General features: G+C 37.8%; 1 protein-coding gene and 1 long non-coding RNA gene across 2 annotated transcripts in view; one reads left to right on the forward strand and one right to left on the reverse strand.

Moving 5' to 3' along the window:
- Positions 1-14,773, reverse strand: part of DACH1 (dachshund family transcription factor 1) — a 407,110-nt gene extending 392,337 nt beyond the window's left edge. The window contains exon 1 of the mRNA XM_070240348.1: positions 13,606-14,773. Within this exon, the coding sequence (XP_070096449.1) occupies positions 13,606-14,462 (857 nt within the window). The 5' untranslated portion in view covers positions 14,463-14,773. The remainder of the gene's footprint in view (positions 1-13,605) is intronic.
- A 214-nt stretch (positions 14,774-14,987) lies between these two features.
- Positions 14,988-19,096, forward strand: LOC138918534 (uncharacterized). Its single transcript, XR_011428007.1, has 2 exons — positions 14,988-15,105; positions 15,636-19,096. It is a non-coding gene; the product is annotated as an uncharacterized lncRNA (long non-coding RNA).
- The last annotated feature ends 2,707 nt before the right edge of the window (positions 19,097-21,803 follow it).

A 21,803-nucleotide genomic window follows, 5' to 3' on the forward strand; every position in this document is an offset into this window, starting at 1 on the left:
TGTAGTCTAGTAAAATTCTCATGGGCTTCTGTGTTGGTTTAAACAGTGAGTGTACAATCTGTGCCTAGTTAAACTACACATTTACATGGTGAGAGTGCCAATGAGTATGTTTCATCAGACATTCCTGGAAGCTGTCTGGCCAATAGGAATGGTTTGAAACGGTTCCCTAATCACTGTTGAAATCACTGATAGTACTGTCTGTCCACACTATGACAGACAAAAGCTGAAATGTATTAAACATAGCAATCCATCATCCTGCAGATGGAAAGCAGGAGCCAGGCGAGTTCAGAGGCAGTGACTACCCGCTGCTTAACAAAGGCTGGAGTCCTGACAGTTCAGTCCCTTCTTAGCTCCTCCCTACCACCCCTCCATCTAAGATGAATGAGTGTAATCAATGAGGGAGAAAGCCTGCTGAGGACCTCAAATTCAAACATTGTTACATTTAAAGTGCTGCTTTTTTTCCCTAATCAGAACTGTTGCTTAAACAGTTTTCTCCAAATAGAAGGAGATAGGTATTTAAGTAAATGAATGAATGAATAAATGAATGAACTGTAGATTCAAGAGAGCATATCCTTAGAAACTGGATTGGTGTCCCATTAAAGTTTGGAGAGTTAGTTTTGAAATAAAGGTACCATACCAACTCAGAGGAAGTTAAAAAAAGGCATTCAATTAAGGGTAAGTTTACATTGTTTGAAGAAACTTAATAGCGATGTTCTCTTTGAATGACCAGGGGATTATTATTTTTAAATAAGCACCAAATAGAAATGAAATGCTATTTGCTAAAGTTCAATTCATTTTGCATACTTATTTCTAATAAGGACATATGAGTCACAAAATAGCCAAAGGGAGGGAAGAAACTCTCAACTGCTAACAGCACATTAACAAAGTATGGAAACGAAAGACACTTTTCTTTGGATTTCAGCCTTGTCATTTCCAATTTTCTGCTCCTTGGACATGCTTGTATTCAAATTCTGGAACATCTATTCAGCATATCAATCCTAATTAGACAATCTGGGTCTGGAAAGGATGAGAGCTGGGTCATTTGCATAATTTAATCATAAATACTCAGTGATACATATTTCCAAATGCATTTGTACAATTATCTTTTCATCCTTGGGGCAATGGTATTAATATGATTAGGCAATATTTCTGGAAAAAACAGACAAGTATGCACTCTTTTTAACTGCAGCTTAGGGCGATATGAAAAATTAATTAATTTCTGAAGAAAATCAATTTCTCTACGTGACCACATTAGACATTGCTAAACCAAGACTCAGAATCCTCTCTCAATCACTACATTTTATCGGGCCCTTCTAAATTTTGATTAGTACGTGAACAATTCAATAGAAAAACTAGAGATGTATCAAAAAGCATCTTAAATTTTGAAGAGATCTTTCTGTCTACTTTTCATATCAAGTATACCACCCTGCTTTACTTTAATGCGTTGTTATTTAACCAGTCAATGAGAAGCCTGTGCTTTTGGTGTGAACTCATCTTGAGTGATCTTTTATTAATGTACATTAACCAATTTCAAGGACAATAGGATAAGGTTACTTTTGAAATGCTTTCTCAAGAAATGGATTTACATTCACCTAAAATAAGCTTAATTTACGTGACTGTTTCTTATGAAAAAAATTAGATAAACCAAGTTGTCCCAAAGAGTACCATGGTTATAAGAAAAACATTATAACATACTTAGTAGAGATAGAAGAACCCAGGTGGCTAATCTGATTTTTCAAAAAGAGATTCGGCTTTGTATGTTGATTAGTACAAAAGAAAGAAGTCACATTTGTGAGTTTAAATGCACTATTCTTTTCTTTTCAATCAAATGAAAAAGTAGAAATCACTGCATGCAAATATTCAATATTCATTTAATTTGCATAAAGGTGCTTGAACAAATTTTTGATTCTAACAAGCTCATTTTTCATGCGTTTTGTCTTTCATCCTAATCTAGCATCTGTCATTCCTTTTTGAAGTTATTATCGGCCCAATTCCCTCTTGGACATGGTTGCTGGGTGACCGGTATCTTAGCACCCACTTTGACAGGAACAGATGTGAATCTGATCAAGAGATTTCCCAAGAGTACCTGAAATCACAAACAACTTTTGTGAAAACAAACAGCATCTCTGTCATGGGCCCTTATTTAACCCACTCCCCAAAAGAGAGAGCAAAGAAGTTTACTCAAGATCAAATATACCATTTTAATTTTATTTCCTAAGCTTGGAATAAAATACCCTAATAAAAATAGATTATATTTTCACACTGTTGAATTTAGAAAGCTGATGTAAATATCAACAGTTCAAAAACCTAGTTTGTTCTGTTTTTTGGCTCGGTGTTTACAGGTAAATTTCATGATAAATTGTTTATATTTCATGCACAATTTCACTAGAGTTTCTAGCAAAAAAGGATTATCATGAGGAGAATTTAGATGACAAAGATATTTAAGAAGATGAAATTTAGTTTGGTGTCTGAAGCCTTCCTAAATGAAGTATGATGTAGAACTCTGTGCAATATTAAGGAAGACTCTACTTACAGAGAATTGCCTAAAATATAAAAGTTCCATCTCTCCTTGTTTTCACGCATTTTATAGCAAGATTTTTTAAGGTGATTTTTTTTTTTGCAGTTCACATGGTGTACCATCAATCATTATTGGAAATAGAGCTACAAAGTGCCACTGGAAGACAAAAAAGGTCACAGAAACTTCATATTATCACCATTACAAAAGTCAGAATAGGTGGCCTTTCCTGAACTGGCTTCTTTTTAAGAACAGCATAATGTGGTTGAGTCATGTGGTCTGCCTCCTTTCCTTCCTTCCATCACGGTCAGAGAAAGTGGAGAGCAATAGCCATGTTCGATCACCGTGAAAGTAGTTGGGGCAAACTTGCCAATTAAATGAACTATTCAATCAAATATTATTTTATAAACATGGCATCAAAGCGGTCTTAGGAAACATATAAGTAATCGGTTTAATATTTCAGCTTCATTCAAACGGTAAGTGTCAAAGCAAGGCAGAAAAATGTTAGTGTACAGTGAAAGGAAGTTTTTTGCCACATACCAGCCAATAAAAAAGAATAAATAGCACATGTTTAAAACTCGAAATATTTTCTCCTTGATGATCATAACTTATGATAGTAAGGAAAGTGGTATACCTTCCACTGGAAATTTTAATGTTTTTCCTCTACTCCACGAATTGATTTGTTATAACCATTCCTATTAGGAAGTTTCATGTTTGGTTCTTGTAGGAAAATAACCAATTATCCAAATGGTTTTGTAGATGTTAAGTGAAAAAAAGAAGTGAAAGGTCCTTGAAGTTCTTTTTAACTTTTAATTGGGAAAGGAACATGCTAATCTCAATTCCAAAATCTGGTCATGGAATTATTTAACCCTCATAATTGTAATTGCATATATTTGAGTGGGGATATATATGTATGCCTGTTGCTCTATCATTTATAAAGTGTTTAGTGTATATAAGATTGAGATCAAGTCATTCTATATGGAGAAGTAGGTTCTGTAATCACGTGGTTGTCATTTAATACCATCAGTTATAAGCAAAGAGATATTATAACCCTACCCAATTATATTATTTATCCATTATGTATATATATGGCATAGCATTTTGATATTTCAGAAATTAAACAAACTGTTACATACTTAAATTCCTCTTTATTTTCAACGTCTTAACTACAGTTTTGCAACTTAGGCCCAGTTCACATAACTAAAGTGAATCCACCCGAAATAAAAATAGCTTTTAAGTATCCAATTTATCAATGACCACCTTCACCTGTTACTATCATTGGCAAAAGCAACCTTCTGGAAACTGCTTTGGGAGGTCCAACTAAAAAGAAAATAAAAAGTATAATCATTTAAAATGTGAAGCTAAGAAATATTAAATATATTCATATAAAAATACTTATCCTGAAACGTTACCACAGGGAATGATTCCCTAAAAAAAAGTTTCTTCCCTTACTTGTGCTGACTCTCCAATCGAAAGACATTAATAAAAAAGTACAAAATAAATGTTGTGACATCCAATTAAACGTATATTTAAACTCCTTAGATCTAGGACGTATATTTAAAAGGTAGATATTTTGTTTTAAAAAGTAACATCTTCATAACATGTTAAAACTTGAACAGCTGCAAAATTTTGATGGCACTCTGGCTTAACTGTGAAATGTCATTCATGAATAATATTTTTTAAATTTCCTAAGAATATCTAGTTACTAAATTTGGTAACCAAACAGGTGTTAACAAAAGGAAAAATCAAATCTGACCCAGAAGGCTCCAATATTAAGGTTTGAATTGGGATCAGTTCATTCCTTTCCCATGGGGTAACTTGTATAAATGTAATTCTATGGTTTCATAAAAGCAGGTCAAGTTTCTATCCCTGGGGGTCTTTTGGCAATTTGAAGCATGGAAGCACTGTTCCTGGCTACAAGTTCAAATCTGCATGTAGCGTCAATGGCGTGAAGAAAAAAATCAGTGAACAGCAGACATATATTCATCTTTGATTATAATATACACTTGTCAGAGGGTTCTTAGAGGGTAAAAATGAAGGTGTCAGAGCTCCCAAGTCATAAAATATTTTGAAACCATTTATACTTACTTACACTTTTTCAAAATATGTGCAGACCAGATGATGCAAAAAGTAACGTGAAACACGTTTCTTTTTACTTAGGTAACTAAACGCAAAGATGAACTTCTTACCAAATGTCATTTTACATTTATTATGTACAATTGTTGTGGGGTTTTTTTTGATTCCACAAGATTTAGATGAGGCAGAAACTTTTGAGTAGTCCCTGTTTTATAAGCTTCTTTCTACTTAGCAAAAAAATGCATGCATGCTTGCACTTTTACCAATGACGTAATGGCTTCACAAATGCCATGGAATGATTGAGAAAGTAATTGATTTCAATTTAACTGGACCTCTACCAGGTGTTTTCAAAGACAATTACAGTCTACTGAAAGAAGTGGTAATACACATCTCCTTATGTAGACCTACAGATTAACCCTTTGACCTCATTCCTAACTCATCTCATTGATGGCAAAGCTTTTAGAAGAACAATCATTTTTTTTTTTAGGTTATGAAATTGTTTTCCTATCATTTATCCACCGATTTTAAAGGATATGCTTGCTCTAAAGTGCAAGCAGCAATGAAATAAACCAATCAAAGAAGTGGAGTAATGACATGAAACACGTTAAATGTCTTTCAACAATGTACAGATTTGAGTACCTAATAGTTTAATATCTATTCCATACAAATAAAATAATTTTCAGTAGATGTATTTTCCATAGAGAAATAAAAGTACATTTTAGTTATTATAAAAATAAAAGCCTAGGAAAATTAAGATAAGCTTTTAATCACTGTCCTAGTAACTAAGTAACATTGTATATTTTTAAATATTTAAGTATAAATTACTTCTCTCACCCTAAAATTAATTTTGAATATATTTTCTATTGTCATTCAGTAAAGCAGAATCTGTTTTTCATGTGTTATTTTATATTTCAATGAATCACAGAAAGCAAAATTAAAGCCAATTTTATTGGTAAATTGTTTGTCCTATAGCCCTTGTCTTACAAGCGTGTGTGTGTGTGTCTGTGTGTATACATACACACATGTACATATATGTAAAGGCTTTTCTAACAAAGATATTATAATTATTTAAGCATAAATACATAGACTACAAATGGGCTAAGGTTAATAAAAACAAAAATATCCATCACAAAAATCTCTAAAATAATGACAAATATTTTACACTTGTTGCACCCACGAGAACATCCATCCTAGTATAAAATGCGTGACTGGTAATATGACTATTAAAAGTGCTCCAAGTTATTCATTTAAAATCCAAAGGCACTATTAAACTAGAAACTGCCTAACTCAAGAAATAAGTATCATTTCCAAGAGTTAAACTAAAGAAAAAGTAGATATTTTAAACATAAAATAGAAATTACAATGTTGAGTATATCAGTATTTGAGCAGAGTTGTGATGGTTCAAAGATTTGTTATACTTTCAGTGATTTGCTTTGTTCCTACAAAAAATGTTTTTAAAATATGATTGTGAATAATATAGCCCATTTACTGTTGTATTAATAAAACTTCAGAATGATTTTAACAAAATACTTCATCTGCTAGATACGTGAATATAATAAAGCATTTCTTGATTAACATATTCTAGAGATTGATTCTCATTACTTTTCCTTGAGAAGTAACCAGTATCCTTTAAATTGAATTAGCAGATATTTCCTGCAAATGCTTCTATATGTTTCCAAAAAGTAATTCCCTTTCAACTAGCACTCTTTCTTTCCTAATGTATTTTGTTTGTCCTTGAAGAAAAGTATTTTTCCCCCCTCTTGTGACTGGAGGGTAATCTAATTACTTAGAAATATTTGATACCATATAAATCCAAAAGTAAGTTACGTTGTGACTTTTTAATACTTTGTTCACTTCTCCATTCATTTCTTCTAAGGAACGGAAAACATTTCTCAGTTCTTCAATGTTACTAACCAATCTATTTTGCTACCTATTTCAATATTTGCCTTGCAAAAATCATGCTGGAAAATCATATCCAAGTTTTTGTCAAACATATATAATACCTTCAAAATCCTCTGCAGCGTTATTATAAGTCTACGTATAGTTAAATTTATGTTCTTCAAATCATAGTAAATACTTTTGACTTCCTGCTAGAAACACACAGTGTGTTCCAGGTATTGTATTCATTTTATAATAATATGTTTTAGATGCTTTTTTTTAAAATCATTACTCTCAAATTTTTTTTAAAGCAACCAGGTATTCAGTGTGTTGCTGTGTTGTGGTTTTAGACACTTCGATATACCTACAAGAACAAAAATATAAGACTAATTAAATAATGACATAGTGAGTTTTCCAGTTTAGTAAGTTGTCTTTGACAAGTTCCACTCAAGTCACGTACATTTAATTGTGCAAAAGAATCCCAGCTTGATATCCTGGATCAACTCCAAGCCAATCTGAATCAGAAAGCAACAGAGGGCCACACCTTGAACAAAATTCAGTCATTGCCCGTTTCAATATCCAATTTAGAAAAATCTACATATGAATTTTTTTAATGGATAAATTAGAATCCTCTTCTCTTATAAAGTAAAGCCAAGTCAGAATACATTAAGAAATTTAAAATGCACCTGGTTCAAGATCCCTGATTTTGGATCAAGTGGCAATTTGGGTCATTCTCTATATGTGATTTGATATAAATGCATATATTTTTTAATTGGACATTTATCTGTTATTTTATTAAAATAATTTTAATTTCATAGTTAATTTCAAAAAAATACTCTTTCATTGACTGATTGCCTAATTGACTAATTTATACCAGATAGAAAATTCTGTTCATAGTCATTTGTACATTTAAATATAAAGTTAGTCATTAACTGTAATAGACTGACTCCTAAAAGATTGTCAGAAACCTTCTCAAAGTAAATAAGTGCATCAAAATAAAGTGATCTACCCAGTTAATCTAATAATAACTAATTACTACACCAAATATAAATATACTACCCTTGGTGTTCTTGTTTTCCAAAGAAATAATTTGGTAAGCTATCTACACTATTCTAACGAAGTCATTTCTGTGCTGTGACTTACACTAAAAAGCAAATATCAGCAATTAAAAGTTATTTTAGAAGACAGTTACGGTAGCAAAAGATTATTTTTGACTGGAAATACCTCTGACAGATTGAGAAGAAGGAGAGTAAAGGAATTTGACACGCTGCAGACTCACAGAGCTTCCGCTCTGCCTGAGAGATCCGTATCTGTGCTCATCAGAGCCTTTGATATTACACTTATCTAAGCCCATTAGGAGGGCTTTTCATTCAGGGTTTTCTTCATTAAAAAATAGATTATTGAACATACATAAAATGGAAAAGAGTCTCCTTAATGCAGTCTCAAACCCTGAAAATATATATATAAATGTATTTTAATGTATTCTTAGCTAGAATTTTTAAGCTGCAGCATCTAGACAAGAACATATATGTATGTGTGTGTGTGTGTGTGTGCATGCGCGTGCATGTGTGTGTGTATAACTGACCAATCATATTGCAGTAACTCAGCAGTTAAGAGAATCGCACTTGCCGGTACATGCTAAGGTCATTCTATTCTTATACCAGCTCAAATATGAAATGATAATACTTTATTTTAATTACATATTTAAATGTCCAAATAGTTAATATCCATTTTTTACATTTCCTGTCATTTTAAAGGTACATAACTTGATGTGACTTTTTATTTCTGGTGAAGAGTTTGGAAATGAAATCCTTGAAAGACAAAATTCAGGCAAAGTTTAACTTTTTTAGAGAACCGAGTAACAAAAAACCTTAAAATAGGAATGTTTAGTGAAATCTGGCAGACTCACCTGAACCTATTTAAAAGGCATACTTCAAACTATTTTCTTCAGACAAAGATTCAAAGGGAGACAGTTTTCAACCTGTGAGAGTTTCATTGCTTATTATATTTTGCAATACATGTGTTCTATGTTGCTAATACAATGCAATTTAAACGATTATTTTACTTAATTAACAAAAGCAATTGTATGAAACAATTTAGTTAAATAACTTGGAAAGATAATACTAATTGATAGTCAAAGTACAAATTGTTTCTAAAATAGCAACTACCTGCTTGCACTTTAAGCTAATTTACAAATGCTACTTACATTCCAAAAACAAAACATCAAATGAAAAACAATAAAGCATATTATGTTTTTGTATGCTGGTGAATCACACATGGTAAATCACCAAAGAGGAGACTGATTTATGCTCAAATCCAGCCAAGACTTTAATCAATATTGGGTGTCACTTCTCAGGAGGTTGGAGAAGGTAGTGAGGCAAAAAGAGAGTGGCTAATACTGGTCTCAGTAATTTATATGCTATTTCCGTGAAACGTAGCAGATTAAACAAAAAATCAGAGCAGATTTAGTCTAAGAAAAAGAAGGTTTAAAAATTCTGTATTAAACGCAGATACCAAAAATTTATGTCAGGGAACTCTGAAAATAAAAATTAACCTGTCTTGTAGCTTATTCTACGTAATATTTGAAGCTTCACAAAATAAAATGTCATCTGTGCAAATCAAATTGTCTCTCAGAGCATTAACTAATAATCTGTGGAGTTCAGAAAGTAAACCATCTTCATAACTATGTGAACTTTTAACAATAATGACTGATATTATTGGAGACTAACTCCAAGAAAAACAAGAAGTTTGAAAGATATCTAAATAACTCAGGAATTTATATTTTGCACTATAATTTGATTGAACAAGGTAAATCCTACGTGAGAACAGTTTTCAATTTTATTTATATATTACTTATTAAACTATAATTTGCCAACATTTTTAAAGTATACAGATATTGGTGATGAAACTAAACTTCAGTTTTCATATTTTAGGCCTTAGTCTTCTAATTATGCCTTATTCTTTTTGAAGTGTTATAAAACGAAACATTAGGCTTTATAGGAGCCATTAATCACCTGTAATACGAAAATTTCAAAAGCATAGTCTTTCTTCATTTGAAGTAATTTTTGAATTTCTCTGTGCCAAGCGTCCCAATTATCTGTTAGAAGTGAATCTGTATTTGTGCTGAAACTTTCTGTATCAATGCATAAGTGCACAAGTCCGTGCTATTGAAAAGCATGCAACGGGGCAAATGTTAAATATAGACTGCTTCAGTTTTTGCCATCTTTATTGAAACTCCTGGCAAAAAAAATAAAGCCAAGAATTAGAAAACATTTTATACTTCTTATACTAAAATTGCATTCGTATATTACCACTGACCAAAAAAGACTTGGAAAGTCTTTCAATTTGCTGTCCATAGATGGTATTGGCTTCCAAGAAAAAAGAATACTGTTTGTGAATATATGTGTGTATATATATATATATATATATAATGTCTGATAAAACTGGAATCTATTCAAGTTAAAAAAGCTACAAATCTAGGGCCACATAGGGCCCAAATCACAATCTTGTTTGAAAGATCCTGAGACAAAATCATCTTCTGGAGAGACTCAGAAAATAAGCATTTTAGATAACAAAATAGAACAGTCACTTTTTATTACCTGAATTCATGGAAAATTGAATCCCAACCCAAATCCACAAACAAGCAACTGACTCATACAGAGGCTTAACCATGTACATAATTACTTTTCTTTTTTTATTGTTGTTTAATGGTTACCAGTTAATTAAGTGACCTCTGTTGCAACAGCCAAGTTCATGCAACTAATGTTTAGTTTAAAAATAATAATTGGAGGAAGCTGATCAAGGTCAGACTTTGTCCTTTGACAACTTTTAAATATATTTCCTTACATTTTCTTTCATGTTTTGAGACCCTTACTTTCCGCTTTACTATCAAGCAGGTGATAGTCTCTATTTCATCTCCTTGTGGTAATGACAGATGGCTTCAACATTTATTCTAGTTTTCATAGATAGCATACTGATGCAATAGCCCCAAGCAAATTAAATCCACTCTAAGGTTTGTTACTAACTGACTGAGCCACTTTGAGCAAGTTTATGAACCTTCTTTTCTTTAACATCATTTTGGTTCTTCAGATTCCCTGGTATCTAAATGCTATTAAGAAACATAATTAGATATATGCTCTGTAAAAATCTGAGAGTGCTAAGATTTGATGCTTCTTGTACAGTGTGTCTATGCTATTTTACACAGTTTGCCTTTTTGCACAGTTTCTCTTATCCTCTGTATAAATTATTCCTTTACATAGTCTCTTAAGTAGCCAGAGGAGAAAGACACCAGAATGAAAGAAATCAATATATCTAGGTGAATGAAAAAGGATCTTGATGGCAAAGGCATAAACTGGACTTGAATGAAAAAGTAATTTTAGTTTTGTAAAATCAAGATGCAAAATATTTTAGGTATTGCCTTCAAAGGTAAGAAATAAGACAATAACACTTGCAATTATCATTAAAGATAATAATGCATTACAATGCAAACAGTATATTTTGGTGAAAGGGAGTTCAATCGTAAGTTTTCTGTTTTTGTAGTCAGTGGCAGAGTTAGGAAAACCTAGGTGGACATCTGCAACTACACATCTTCTAAGGTTAATGCCTCAAGTATTTGCATGTATTTAGGTTTGAGCAAGTCGTTGACAGAAGATCAAAATGCAAGAAACTTACCACGTTTAACTTAAAAATAACCTGAAATAGAGTTTTAGAAGAACACTTTTAATTGTAAAGTATTAAGATCAGGTGATTGAAATGCAATTAGCGTATGGATGAGATATTTTTGCAAGGATAAACAGTTCTACTGGATTTAACTTATCTTGGCTCTGAAAGTTTAAACTTCAGAGCTGTTGTTAACCTCGGGGAAAAAAAAGATTAAAAAATTTTTGCTAAGAACTTTAAGAATATTCTCGCTCCATATGGCAAGGACTTCAATTCCAAAGTCTAAGCAAAAATTTCAGGGAAAAGAAATCAAGGGAATAATTGTAAGAGATGTAACACTCCTACTTTACATTGATTATACCGTTGCAGTCATTTTAGGAAGTTTTCTCTAGCAATTTTTTGTGCGTTAGGTGAAATAGCCATTAATCACCTAGTACAACGTATGCTGTTAAGAAACACACAAAGAGGATTCAAGAGCCCAGTGGTTTGATTACTAAAGAAAAAAACAGTAGCGCTTCACCAATTTACTGGATGGGTAGACAATTTTATAATAACATATCTGAACTGGCTTCAAATTTCACTAGCGTTCTTTATAACAACTCCATAACAATTTTCTGCCCTGATTCGGATAGTTTAGTAATAGATTTTTTGGCAAATATTTTATCTTCCGTACATCCAGGTACTCTGATTATCTCCATAAATGACGTTTACTGATCAAGATCCCCCCTCAGTCTTTACTGCCACCTGTCCATACTCTTGGGCACGCGCGCGCGCGCGCACACACGCGCGCGTTCTCGATATTCACCCCAAAATAGTAGAGATGAAGGTTCAAACCCAGACACACACCCATGCCTCCATACAAAGAATGCCAAATAAACACGGGAAAGAGTTTCTGGCTAGGTCAGGAAAGGACATTTGCTGAGTTGGAGTTTGAGTCTTTTTTCGTTAGACAGCATTTCAGGGTCACTAGTCAGGAGTCTTCTTTCAAGGAAGAAATGGCTAGGGGCTTTTTCACCCCGGCTTCCTTCTGGTCTCATCCTCCTCTTAGCTTCCTACCGCAGTTGCCCTAGCTCTACTAGAGCACCCACCCTAAAAGAGTAAAGCTCAGTTCCTTCTCCCGGTCTTTAAACTTATTTGGAGGTTTACCGAAGCCTCCGCGCAAATTTTGCGCGCAGTTCCCACGCGCCCGCTTCTCGTCTCCAACTTTCCCTCCTTGCTTTCTCCCAGCATCTCTGAACTTTTCCCTCTCCGGAGAACGGTGGGGACAAGGTGGAACTATGAAAGCGGGTGGACTGATCATTTCTACCCCGAAACTGACAAGTTACCCCACTCCCGCCCCCTCTCGGTCGATCCTCCCCCAGTGAGCGTTCATTAGCATAAAACTGGTCTGGCCGGGCTCCCGGTCCCGCGGCCTCCAGGGTTCGCGCGCTTTGCGGGGCTGGGGAAGCCACGGCACCGGGTATTCAGGTCCGCAGAGCATCCCAGTGCAAAGCCTGCACCTGCTTATTGCGTGAGCTACTAACCTTGAAAAAAAAGAAAGAAAGGAAGAAGAGAAAAGAAAGAAAGAAAAGAAAAAACAACAGTTTGGAGAGAGCGAGCGAGCAGCGAGCTGTGGTCTTCCTTCCCCATCTTTCCAGTTCAGCTTCCAAGAGTCAGGCACGCGGTCACCTCCCCGTACAGAAGGAAACCTGCTGGTCCCCTCACATCTGCCCTGGGGCAAATGTACCCTTTTATCTCCCTTGCACACGCACACGCTCACACGCGGACACAAGCACACATGCGCGCACACACAGACCCCTCCCCTCGGCGGGCTTTCTCTCGCGGCTTCGGGACTGAACTGGCTGCGGGTCCCCCGAGATTGCCCCAGGCCTCTCAGTCTCCGAGGTCGTCCCCCTCCCGACCTCCAAGTGGCCCACTCCCTAGGCTTCCTCCCGGGCCCCTCACCCGGAGCGCGTCTTCGCGCTCCCCGAACCTTGCCGGGCAGGGTCACGACCTCTCCCGCCCCCGGGACGCTGCTCGGCGCCGCAGACCAGCCCCGCCCGGGCCCCGCGGCTTGCGGTGGAACCCGGGTCCGAGGGAGCGCACACGAGGTCAGTGGCGCTGAGAGGGGTCCCCAGACCAGGGCGCGGCCCAGGCGGGGACTGGGGCTCCTGTTACGGCACCATCCTGCTCCTTCCCTCCCCCTCCGCCCCGGGGCTTGGGGTTCCCGCGTCCCGCAGCTGCCAAGCCCCGGCACCCAGGAGGGCAAGGGGCGGATCGGGCCGGAAGAGCGGGATCTGAGCAGGGTGAGGTGCCAACTTCTCAGACGGCCGAGAGCGGCTGGATTGCTCCGAGGAAAGGGAGGAGAGGGCCGCGCTCACCGGGGCGCGCGGCTCGCGGGCGCGCTGAGCCAGCGGCGCTGGGAAGGGAGTGAGGAAAGGGCAAGGAGGCGGTTGGGGAGGGACCCAGGGTGGCGGAGGCTGCCCCCCGCTCTTTACCTTGCGTTGGTGCAGTCATTGTAGAGGGTCTCGAAGTCCTTCCTGGAGATGAGTTTGCAGCGGTTCACTCCGGGCTGGATGGCGCCCAGTCCCCTCAGGATGCGAACCTGTTCCACATTGCACACTACCGGCGTGATCTCCAGCCGCTTCAGCTTGGTGTAGACCGTGTGCAAGCCCCCCACCAAGTGCTTCAGGAACAGGTCGAAAGCCTGGGGCAGGCAGATCAGCTCGCAGCCCTCCACCGTGAAGGAAGCCACTTTGGCCCCCCTCAGATCCACCATTTTGCACTCATTATTCTGGGGGGTGTTTTCCACTGGGGACGGGGTCGAGTACACGGGTTTCCCGGGGAGGGGGCCGCAGCTGCTGCTGCTACTGCTACTGCTGCTGCTACTGCTGCTGCTGCTGCTGCTACTGCTGCTGCTGCTGCTGCTGCTGCCGGTGCTCGCGTTGATGGGGGTGCTGGAGGCGCCGCCGCCGCCAGCGCTAATGCTGCCGCCGCCGCCGCTGCCGCCGCCGCCGCCGCTCGCGGTCACCAGGCTGGGGTTGCAGTTGCTGCCGCCGCCGCCGCCGCCGCCGCCGCCACCGCCGCCTCCGTTGCCCGCGCTGCCGCCGCCGCCTCCGCTGCCGCCGCCGCCGGTGGAGGTGACTGTGGCCGCCACCGCCGCCGCCGCCGAAGCGATGGGCTCCGGCCGGAACAGAGTTGGCCCTGAGGACGCTGGGGGCCCGATGGACGGAGCCGGAGACGAGGTCGCCGAGGAGGTGGAGGTGGTGGTGCCGGAGGAGGAAGCAGACGTGGAGATCGGGGGTTGAGGGGGGACCAGCTGGGTCGGAGGGATCAAAGCCGCCGGCACTGCCATGGTCACATATAAGGGGAAACAGAAGGAGGAGAAGAGAGGGGAAAAGTTGCCACACACCCCGGGGAGGGGAAGGGGGAAAAAAGAGGGAGAAAGAGCTAGGGGACAACAACAACGACAACTCCAGGAGAGAACGAGAAGAAGAAAGGCAGAGAAGGAGGAAAAAGGAGATGAGGGTATGAAAGAGAGAGCGCAGGAGGGGCGAGCGCGAGAGGCGCTCTGGAGAGAAACGCACAAAAGTGTCCCGCAAGTCGAAATGCGAGTCCTCTCCGGGGGCTGGGATCGGGGGCTGGTTTGGGGGGGGGGGGGGGCGGGGGCGGGGAGGGTCTGCTGTTGTTGTGTGGGTCCTGCTCTAGCACAAAGTTAAGGATGAAGGTGAAAAGGAGGAGGTTTGAAGGACTTGGGTTCTCCCTGGCAAGTACATTGATCAAAGATTGAGAGGGGAATGACAGAGAGAAAATGAGCTGAAAAGTGCAGGCTGCCGGCTGGACGAGTTGTTGTTGTCACACGGTGCAGAGGGGAGGAGCTCCGGAAACTTGAAATACCCTTTGAAGCCGCAAAAACCTCACTCACTAGTATTAACCCAAATTATCCAACCAGGAACTCGGAGCAGAGACTCCGAGAGCGCGAGACAGAGGAAAAGCGAGTGAGCAAGAAAAAGAGGAGGGGTGGGGGAGGTTAGGGAAAGAAACTATGGGAGGGACGGAGAGGAAAAGCGGGGACGCAGAAGTGGCGATCGGGAAAGGAGAGGGAGATCAATTTCTCTTCTCCTACCGTTAGATTGCGTGTCTAATAATTCCATTTCGTCCGCGACGACTCGTAATTTTTTTGCCAAAACCTTCTAAGCAATCGCCTGCCAACTTAAAGAGGAGCCAGAGCGCTCCGAGATCTCTTTCAAGGATTTAGGATATATTTCCGTTCGTTTTTGCAATGAGATATAAATGAAAACACATCCCCTCACTTCGTGATTATTAAGAGAGTATTTTGAGGAAAATTTACATGTAAGCAAAGCGTGTGTTTTATGCATCTCATTGTTTTTATCTCCCTATTAAATTATTTATTTGTATAAAGATACTGAAAATTCCAGGACAGTTTTCAAGTTGTGGGGGAAAAGTCAGTTTGAAGTCGCTTAGGAATAATGGAATGCTCTGTATTCAGTTCCTTATTTCCTCATAGATTGTGGAAAGAAAGAATTGCCTGCCCTGATGTGGATTGCTCAGAATAACTTCACTTTTGCCCCAAAGGCAGGTCAGAAACGCCTATTGTACCAACAGACTTCGAAGAGATCAGGTACCCTTGAAGATTTAGAAAGTGGAAAACAAGAAAACACTGATTTTTCTTACTGAAAACTCTATAATTAATTCACCTGTCTTGCACAGCAACCAACTATCCTCACGTCCTTTGAGACCCAAGGCTAGTTGCTAATGTGTTACATGAATAACAATATTTTTTTCCTATTTGAAAAGTATCAGTATTTTGGGCAAGTTCTTTTCTGTTTGTCGGTGAAAATGTGTTTTGCAAATAATTGAAAGAAGAAAAACAAAGTTCACTAGCTGCCTTGTAAAGGCAGACAGGGCGACTCTGCTTAAAAACCACGTCAGGCTGAGTTTAGACTGCCTCTCTTCCTCTTTGCTTCCCTCTCTCCTTTTCTTCCCTTTTCTAACTTGTTGCATGGAGGTATTTATTCAAGGATTTTTGACCAATATATGATTTGAATATAGATCAAGTCTGTTCTCTGTTTATATCTTCAGGAATCTTAAATAGTTAGGCTTTAAACCTGTCTACACATGTTCATTAACTTCACTAGAGAGAAACAATGCTTTAGCACTTGACAGATTTCAAAAATAAACTATTAACGTTGGGTTCACTGTCTTGAGAAATTTCATAATGAAGTTTCTGGGATTTGATGTTGAAATTATTATCATATTCTCTTTATTATTTTAATTCTTTAGACTTTTTGGAGTTTGGTGTCAAAAGGGGTAGGGAATATCTACAGAGAAATATGACATTGTTGAGTAATTTGTGTAAGTTTCTGCTAAACTTTTTGGGACACAAGTTATATCAGGAGGTTTCAAAATTCAGAAATTTGAATCCAAAAAATTGATTGTTGCTAAAAAGTAGGTAAACTTCTACAAACATAGCTAAAGTTTACACAGTTGTTTGGCCTAGTTACCCAATGTATTTTAATATATTCAAAAGTAATTTATATTAACCTTTCGTTCCTCATATCTGTCCAAAATTAAAATTAGCGATTTGATATATATTACATACATCAAAATACTTCTTTAAGTGTTTACACATGTTCTGGAAGATATTACCTTTTTGAAAAATGCCAGATTACTATGTTAATGAGCAAAGGAGAGGAAGAAGATGATTAAGCCCTGAAAAACTAATTTTATTTTGGAATTGCATGCAAAACTTTAATAAATTCCAATAGTCTTTAAAACGCTAAACTACGGTTTCTTCATTTTAATTTCTAGACCCCCAAATGAATAAAATTGGATTTAAATGCTGAAAATCGGCCCTTAGCATTCTCATCTCTCACATTTCCTTAAACTGTCACTCACCCAATACCTGCCACATTCGGAAGCCACAGACAAGAAGTAATGATAGCTGACTAAGCCATAATCCCAACCTACTTCGAAGCAAACTCCAAATTTTCTGCTGGGAAACCTGTGCCTCCCAGCACACGCGCTCCATTCAAAAGCAGGGCTTGGGGTGTCTGCCCCCACCTGAATGGGAGCTTCTTCCCCGCTTAACCCCCCTCCTCAGGTCTCTAAACCGTTTCTAGGAACTACCACTTACCCCCTTGATCAAACAATAGGATGAGAAAAAGCATCTAATGCAAATTAAAATCTGTAAGAAAGCAAAGTCTCAAAAAATTTTGATTTCTTTCTCTCCTCCTTTTTTTCTTTTTTGAGAAATGTTACCAATGATTAAGGCAAACAGTGTTTAACAACAACAGATAAATCAACTCTAGCGACATTTCAAATTTTCACTCTTTCCATTGCATCTTTAGCTTTCAAAGCTTTTGTCTTATTTGTTTATTGTTTTTACATTTCTGATTGTTTCAGATCCTCTCCCTCCACCTCATCTTCTCCAACCTGCACTCAATTTGCATAAGCAAAACTCAAAGTACTGTAACTGATATTAGAAAATTCTCCCTGTGTTTTGTGAAGACGTATTGTGCTGAAATCAATAAGACTGTTTAAAATTCAAAGACCTGCAAATCGTTCTGTTTGTCCTTTGATAGGGCCTGTGCTGATTAAAATGCTACCAAGAAAGCTTAATTGCTGCACTAATTAAGAAGTCTTTAATTTCTTTCCTAGGATATCGTTTGAAGCTGAGCTTGTACCAGTTCAGGGAAGGTATTTTCTTCCCTCCCTCTGCCCCCTCCTGGCCCCTCCCCTCCCCTCCCCCTTCCTCCGTGCCCCCGACGATATTCCTATGAATGGGAACTAATAGAAAGCGTGGTCTCAGATCTCACCGTCTATTAACAAAAATCGGCCCAGGATACAGAGTTCAGTGCAGTATGAAATGCAGCTTTGAGAAGAGCTGTAAGGTTGCAGGAGACAGTAAGAAAATACAGAGTAGCTGTTGCAGCAAAAGTCCCGGTGAATACCTGGATGACAACAGGCACTTTAGCCCGATGATGAGGGCATCCTGTTTGGTTAAAAGGGGCAGTGACAAGGAAATGCTTTTATTGAAACAGAGAAACATAAAAAACATGCTTTCAAAACCTGTGGTTTAAAAAAGAAGAATAGATCTGTAGAAAGGTGGACTTATAGTTGGGATTTGGTAAGTATCCTTTTATTTTATGAGTCTAAAAACATGAATTCTATGGGGATTTACTTTTGACCCTTTTTATAACCCAGGGAAGCATAGCACTGTATTACATCCATTCCATCCTCATCTATTGACCTATTTTATTCACTGATTTCTCAAGTGGGGAAACTGACTAAATGATTTCACAAAGCTTTCTCTGTAATCAATAGTCATTTTTTAGCTTTATTCATGCTGCATTATAATTCTGGTAAATGAGTGCAAAGTAGAAGATTGTAAGAAAGATACAAATATTGACAAAGCCAGGATAAGTCATGTCTTTAAATCTTCAGAGTTTCAATATAGCCATTGATAACAGTTATTTGAAAGAAAGATTTAAAATGCATATTTCATAGAGTATAAAAAACTAAAATGATTGAGTAACTTAAAGGTAGTACATATTGGAATGTGTTTCTTGAATGTCTCGAAATTTCCTGAACGCTTTGAGTATTCTCTTTTTATAGCATCACTAAGTGAAACAGAAACAATTTGGGCAGATGCAGAAAGGGCAACAAGAAAAGATTCATTACAATTTTATTCTTTTAATTTTTTCCCAAGTTCTCTTAGAAGCATGCACAGAAAAATACAGATGTATACTTCAGATCTATGCTGAATTCCTTTCAGTGACAGGACAAGGAGATAACATGCTTAATAGATTCAAAGGGAGATTTACCATTCCGAGCACGACGTCACTCTAATTATGTTTACTCTAATTGAAAGCAAGGTTTTTTGGAATCTGAAATTACTTTCAGAATTTTTTTTTAAATAATGCAAGTGGATCAAATGTTGATCACAAGCATTTCAATCTTTCAAAATGTATTGGAAAATTAAATGAAAAGTAGAGTTTGGTACAAACAATGCCCCAGGGCAAAAAACAACTAACACTAGATTTTCCAGTCCAGCCATAACACAAATCAATTTGAGCACACTTCTATGGCCAGACTGCCAGATTGTTATGACTGCTAATTCACTCAATCAAAGAGTGCATTAGCACACCCGGCACAAATAGCTTTAACAATAGAGTGCACTTCTGAACAATTCTAAGATAGATCACAACGGAGAAGTAAAGGGGAAGGACATTTTTACATCTGCATATTTACTAATGGACCTGTTTCCTTAATAGAAAAAAAAAAAACTGAGATGAACTTCAGGCAGAGGTTTATTAAAGACCTATCCGAGTTTGGCAAATCTAGAAAGATATCAGGGTACCAGTAGTTCACTGACTTTGTTAAACATTTCTCAGGAGAGAGTCCAAAATTGATGTTTGCACTTCAGTAGTAAATCATTGAAGATGGAGAAATTATGCCAAGTAACTCTCTCAAGCCTTTTTAACTCAGACACATGGTCTCACCAATCAGCTCAGCAGATAAACCTCGACTGCCTTAAGCAAAGACTTCTCTACTTTTACACATTCCGTCTCTGACCTCCCCACTTAGGGTTCCAACTTCTGACTTTTAGTGACTCGCACTTCCACAGTCTCCCTCTCTTTTCCAGTCCCCTGCCTCTCCTGCAGCACAAGGAATAAGACTTTTATCTCACTGATACATTCTCTAATCAGGCGCAGAGAGCTTGGTGATAAATTATCCAAAGGATAGAAGGTAGGGAGCTGAAGGTGAACACACTGTAACTTGAAGCACTCTAACTTTATATTACAAACTTCCATTCTTAACAAAGAAGTGGTTAAAATGGTTATAAACAACTCTGACTTGTTTTACAGCATGGAAGTGTGTGCACTATATATATGCTTACTGAACACATCCAGTAATTTTCTGTTCACATTCGTGTTTACATAGATCTCAGAGACAAATGGCACAATTTGGCACCACTGTTCCTCCCTCCCTCTCTTCTATCCTCACTTCCTTTTCTCCTGGTTCAGAATGAAGGTAACCTGTGGCTGAAAATACTTTGCTTGTTATGGAGCATATTTTAAGAAATCTCTAAACCTCTGTCAGGGGAGGGAGGATAGTAGCAAAGAGAAGAATAGTTACAAAGAAAGAAATTATCGTGGAATTGTTTTTCTGACCCCAAGCTATATCATTTCCATGAGAAGCAGTCAATTCTCCCCGATAATTTAGTTATACTTACCCATCAGTACTTACTTCCAGTGTAAGTAGCCTAATTCCATCTGTGGGCTGGTACTGAGAGTTGCACAGCCAAATATTCGATAAAAAAACAAACACAGTGAGATCATTTTAAAGTTGGAATGTAAAAGGAAGCAGCAACAAGAATAATATAAATTGAGATTAACTCCCTTCATCTCTTAAATTGGGCCATTGTGAGAGGAATGGCAGACCAGATTGAAATAAGGTCAAAAAGTCAGGCAGGTATTTAAATCCCTAGTTTTCTAGTAAATATTCTACCTTTGATTGTACATTTTCATATGTGGCATTTTCTAATTCTCATGCTACTTTCTCTTTAAATAACCAAAATCTCATTTTACTCTAAAGAAAACCTGTATTAAAACATATGAATTGCTAAGAGATACATAGTTGGGCATGGGGGTTGGGAGAAGTCTTATGTAGTATAAACTCATATTTACTATTGAAACATAAATTAGCGTATAATTTTGTAATGTTAGGAGAAATGTGTTAAACTATAAAAGCTCCTATTGATTCACTGTCTGCTTTGTTGTTGTTGTTTTAACTTATTATCTTGGTCCTTTTTCTTTCTCTTTGCTTTATTAAATAAAAGAAGAGGTCATTGTCCAGCAAATAGCCTATAAAAATTGTTCTATTTGAAGTCAGAAATTTCAAGGATTGTTAGAAAAGACTAAACTGTTTATTTATTTATTGCCCTTCAGAACAAAGAGATTTTTTTAAAAGTTGAAAGAATAACAATTGCCACCTTCCAGCCTGAGATCTTGTATGTCAAGTTTCAGCCCAGAGCAAATTTTTACAACAAGTTATAAACCCCCTGTAACAGAGGGTTTATTATAATGGAAGTGCTGACACAACCTTAACTATAGCGTTGTAAACGGCTATGCTATAATATCCATTAAGCAGAAAGAAAAATAAGCTGGCTGATCAATAATTTATACAAAGAGTACCAACTGCAGACATAATAACTGTAATGTTTGCAAAGCAATCTCTCTGCTCTCCAGGCTTAACAGTAAACGCAAACTAGCAACGCTGTTAATTTCCAACTCCTACAGATAAGAATACAAACAAATTACTTAAAATTATATTTTGCTCAACATTTAGCATGCCTCGATGGGATAAAATAAAATTTAATTATGATGCAACTTGTGCCGGATGCAAAGCTGTTTTGTTTTCCAGCACATTTTATTATGAAAGGACATTCATTTGGAACATCAATTATGGGGAAATAGTATGTTTCACTGAGTTGACTTGGGTCAGACAGGCTCTTCTAAGAGTTATTCAGACATGGAAACAGATTGACACTGTTTAACTTCAAAGAAAGTTACAGGGTTTTACAGAGCCACAACCTGAAATACAATACTGCAGGCTCTGATCCGAGTCAACTGTCAGTAAAAACACACCTTGTCGTTAGAGTTCATGGGAA

Source organism: Equus caballus, chromosome 17, assembly GCF_041296265.1.
Source record: "Equus caballus isolate H_3958 breed thoroughbred chromosome 17, TB-T2T, whole genome shotgun sequence".
NCBI lineage: Eukaryota > Metazoa > Chordata > Mammalia > Perissodactyla > Equidae > Equus > Equus caballus.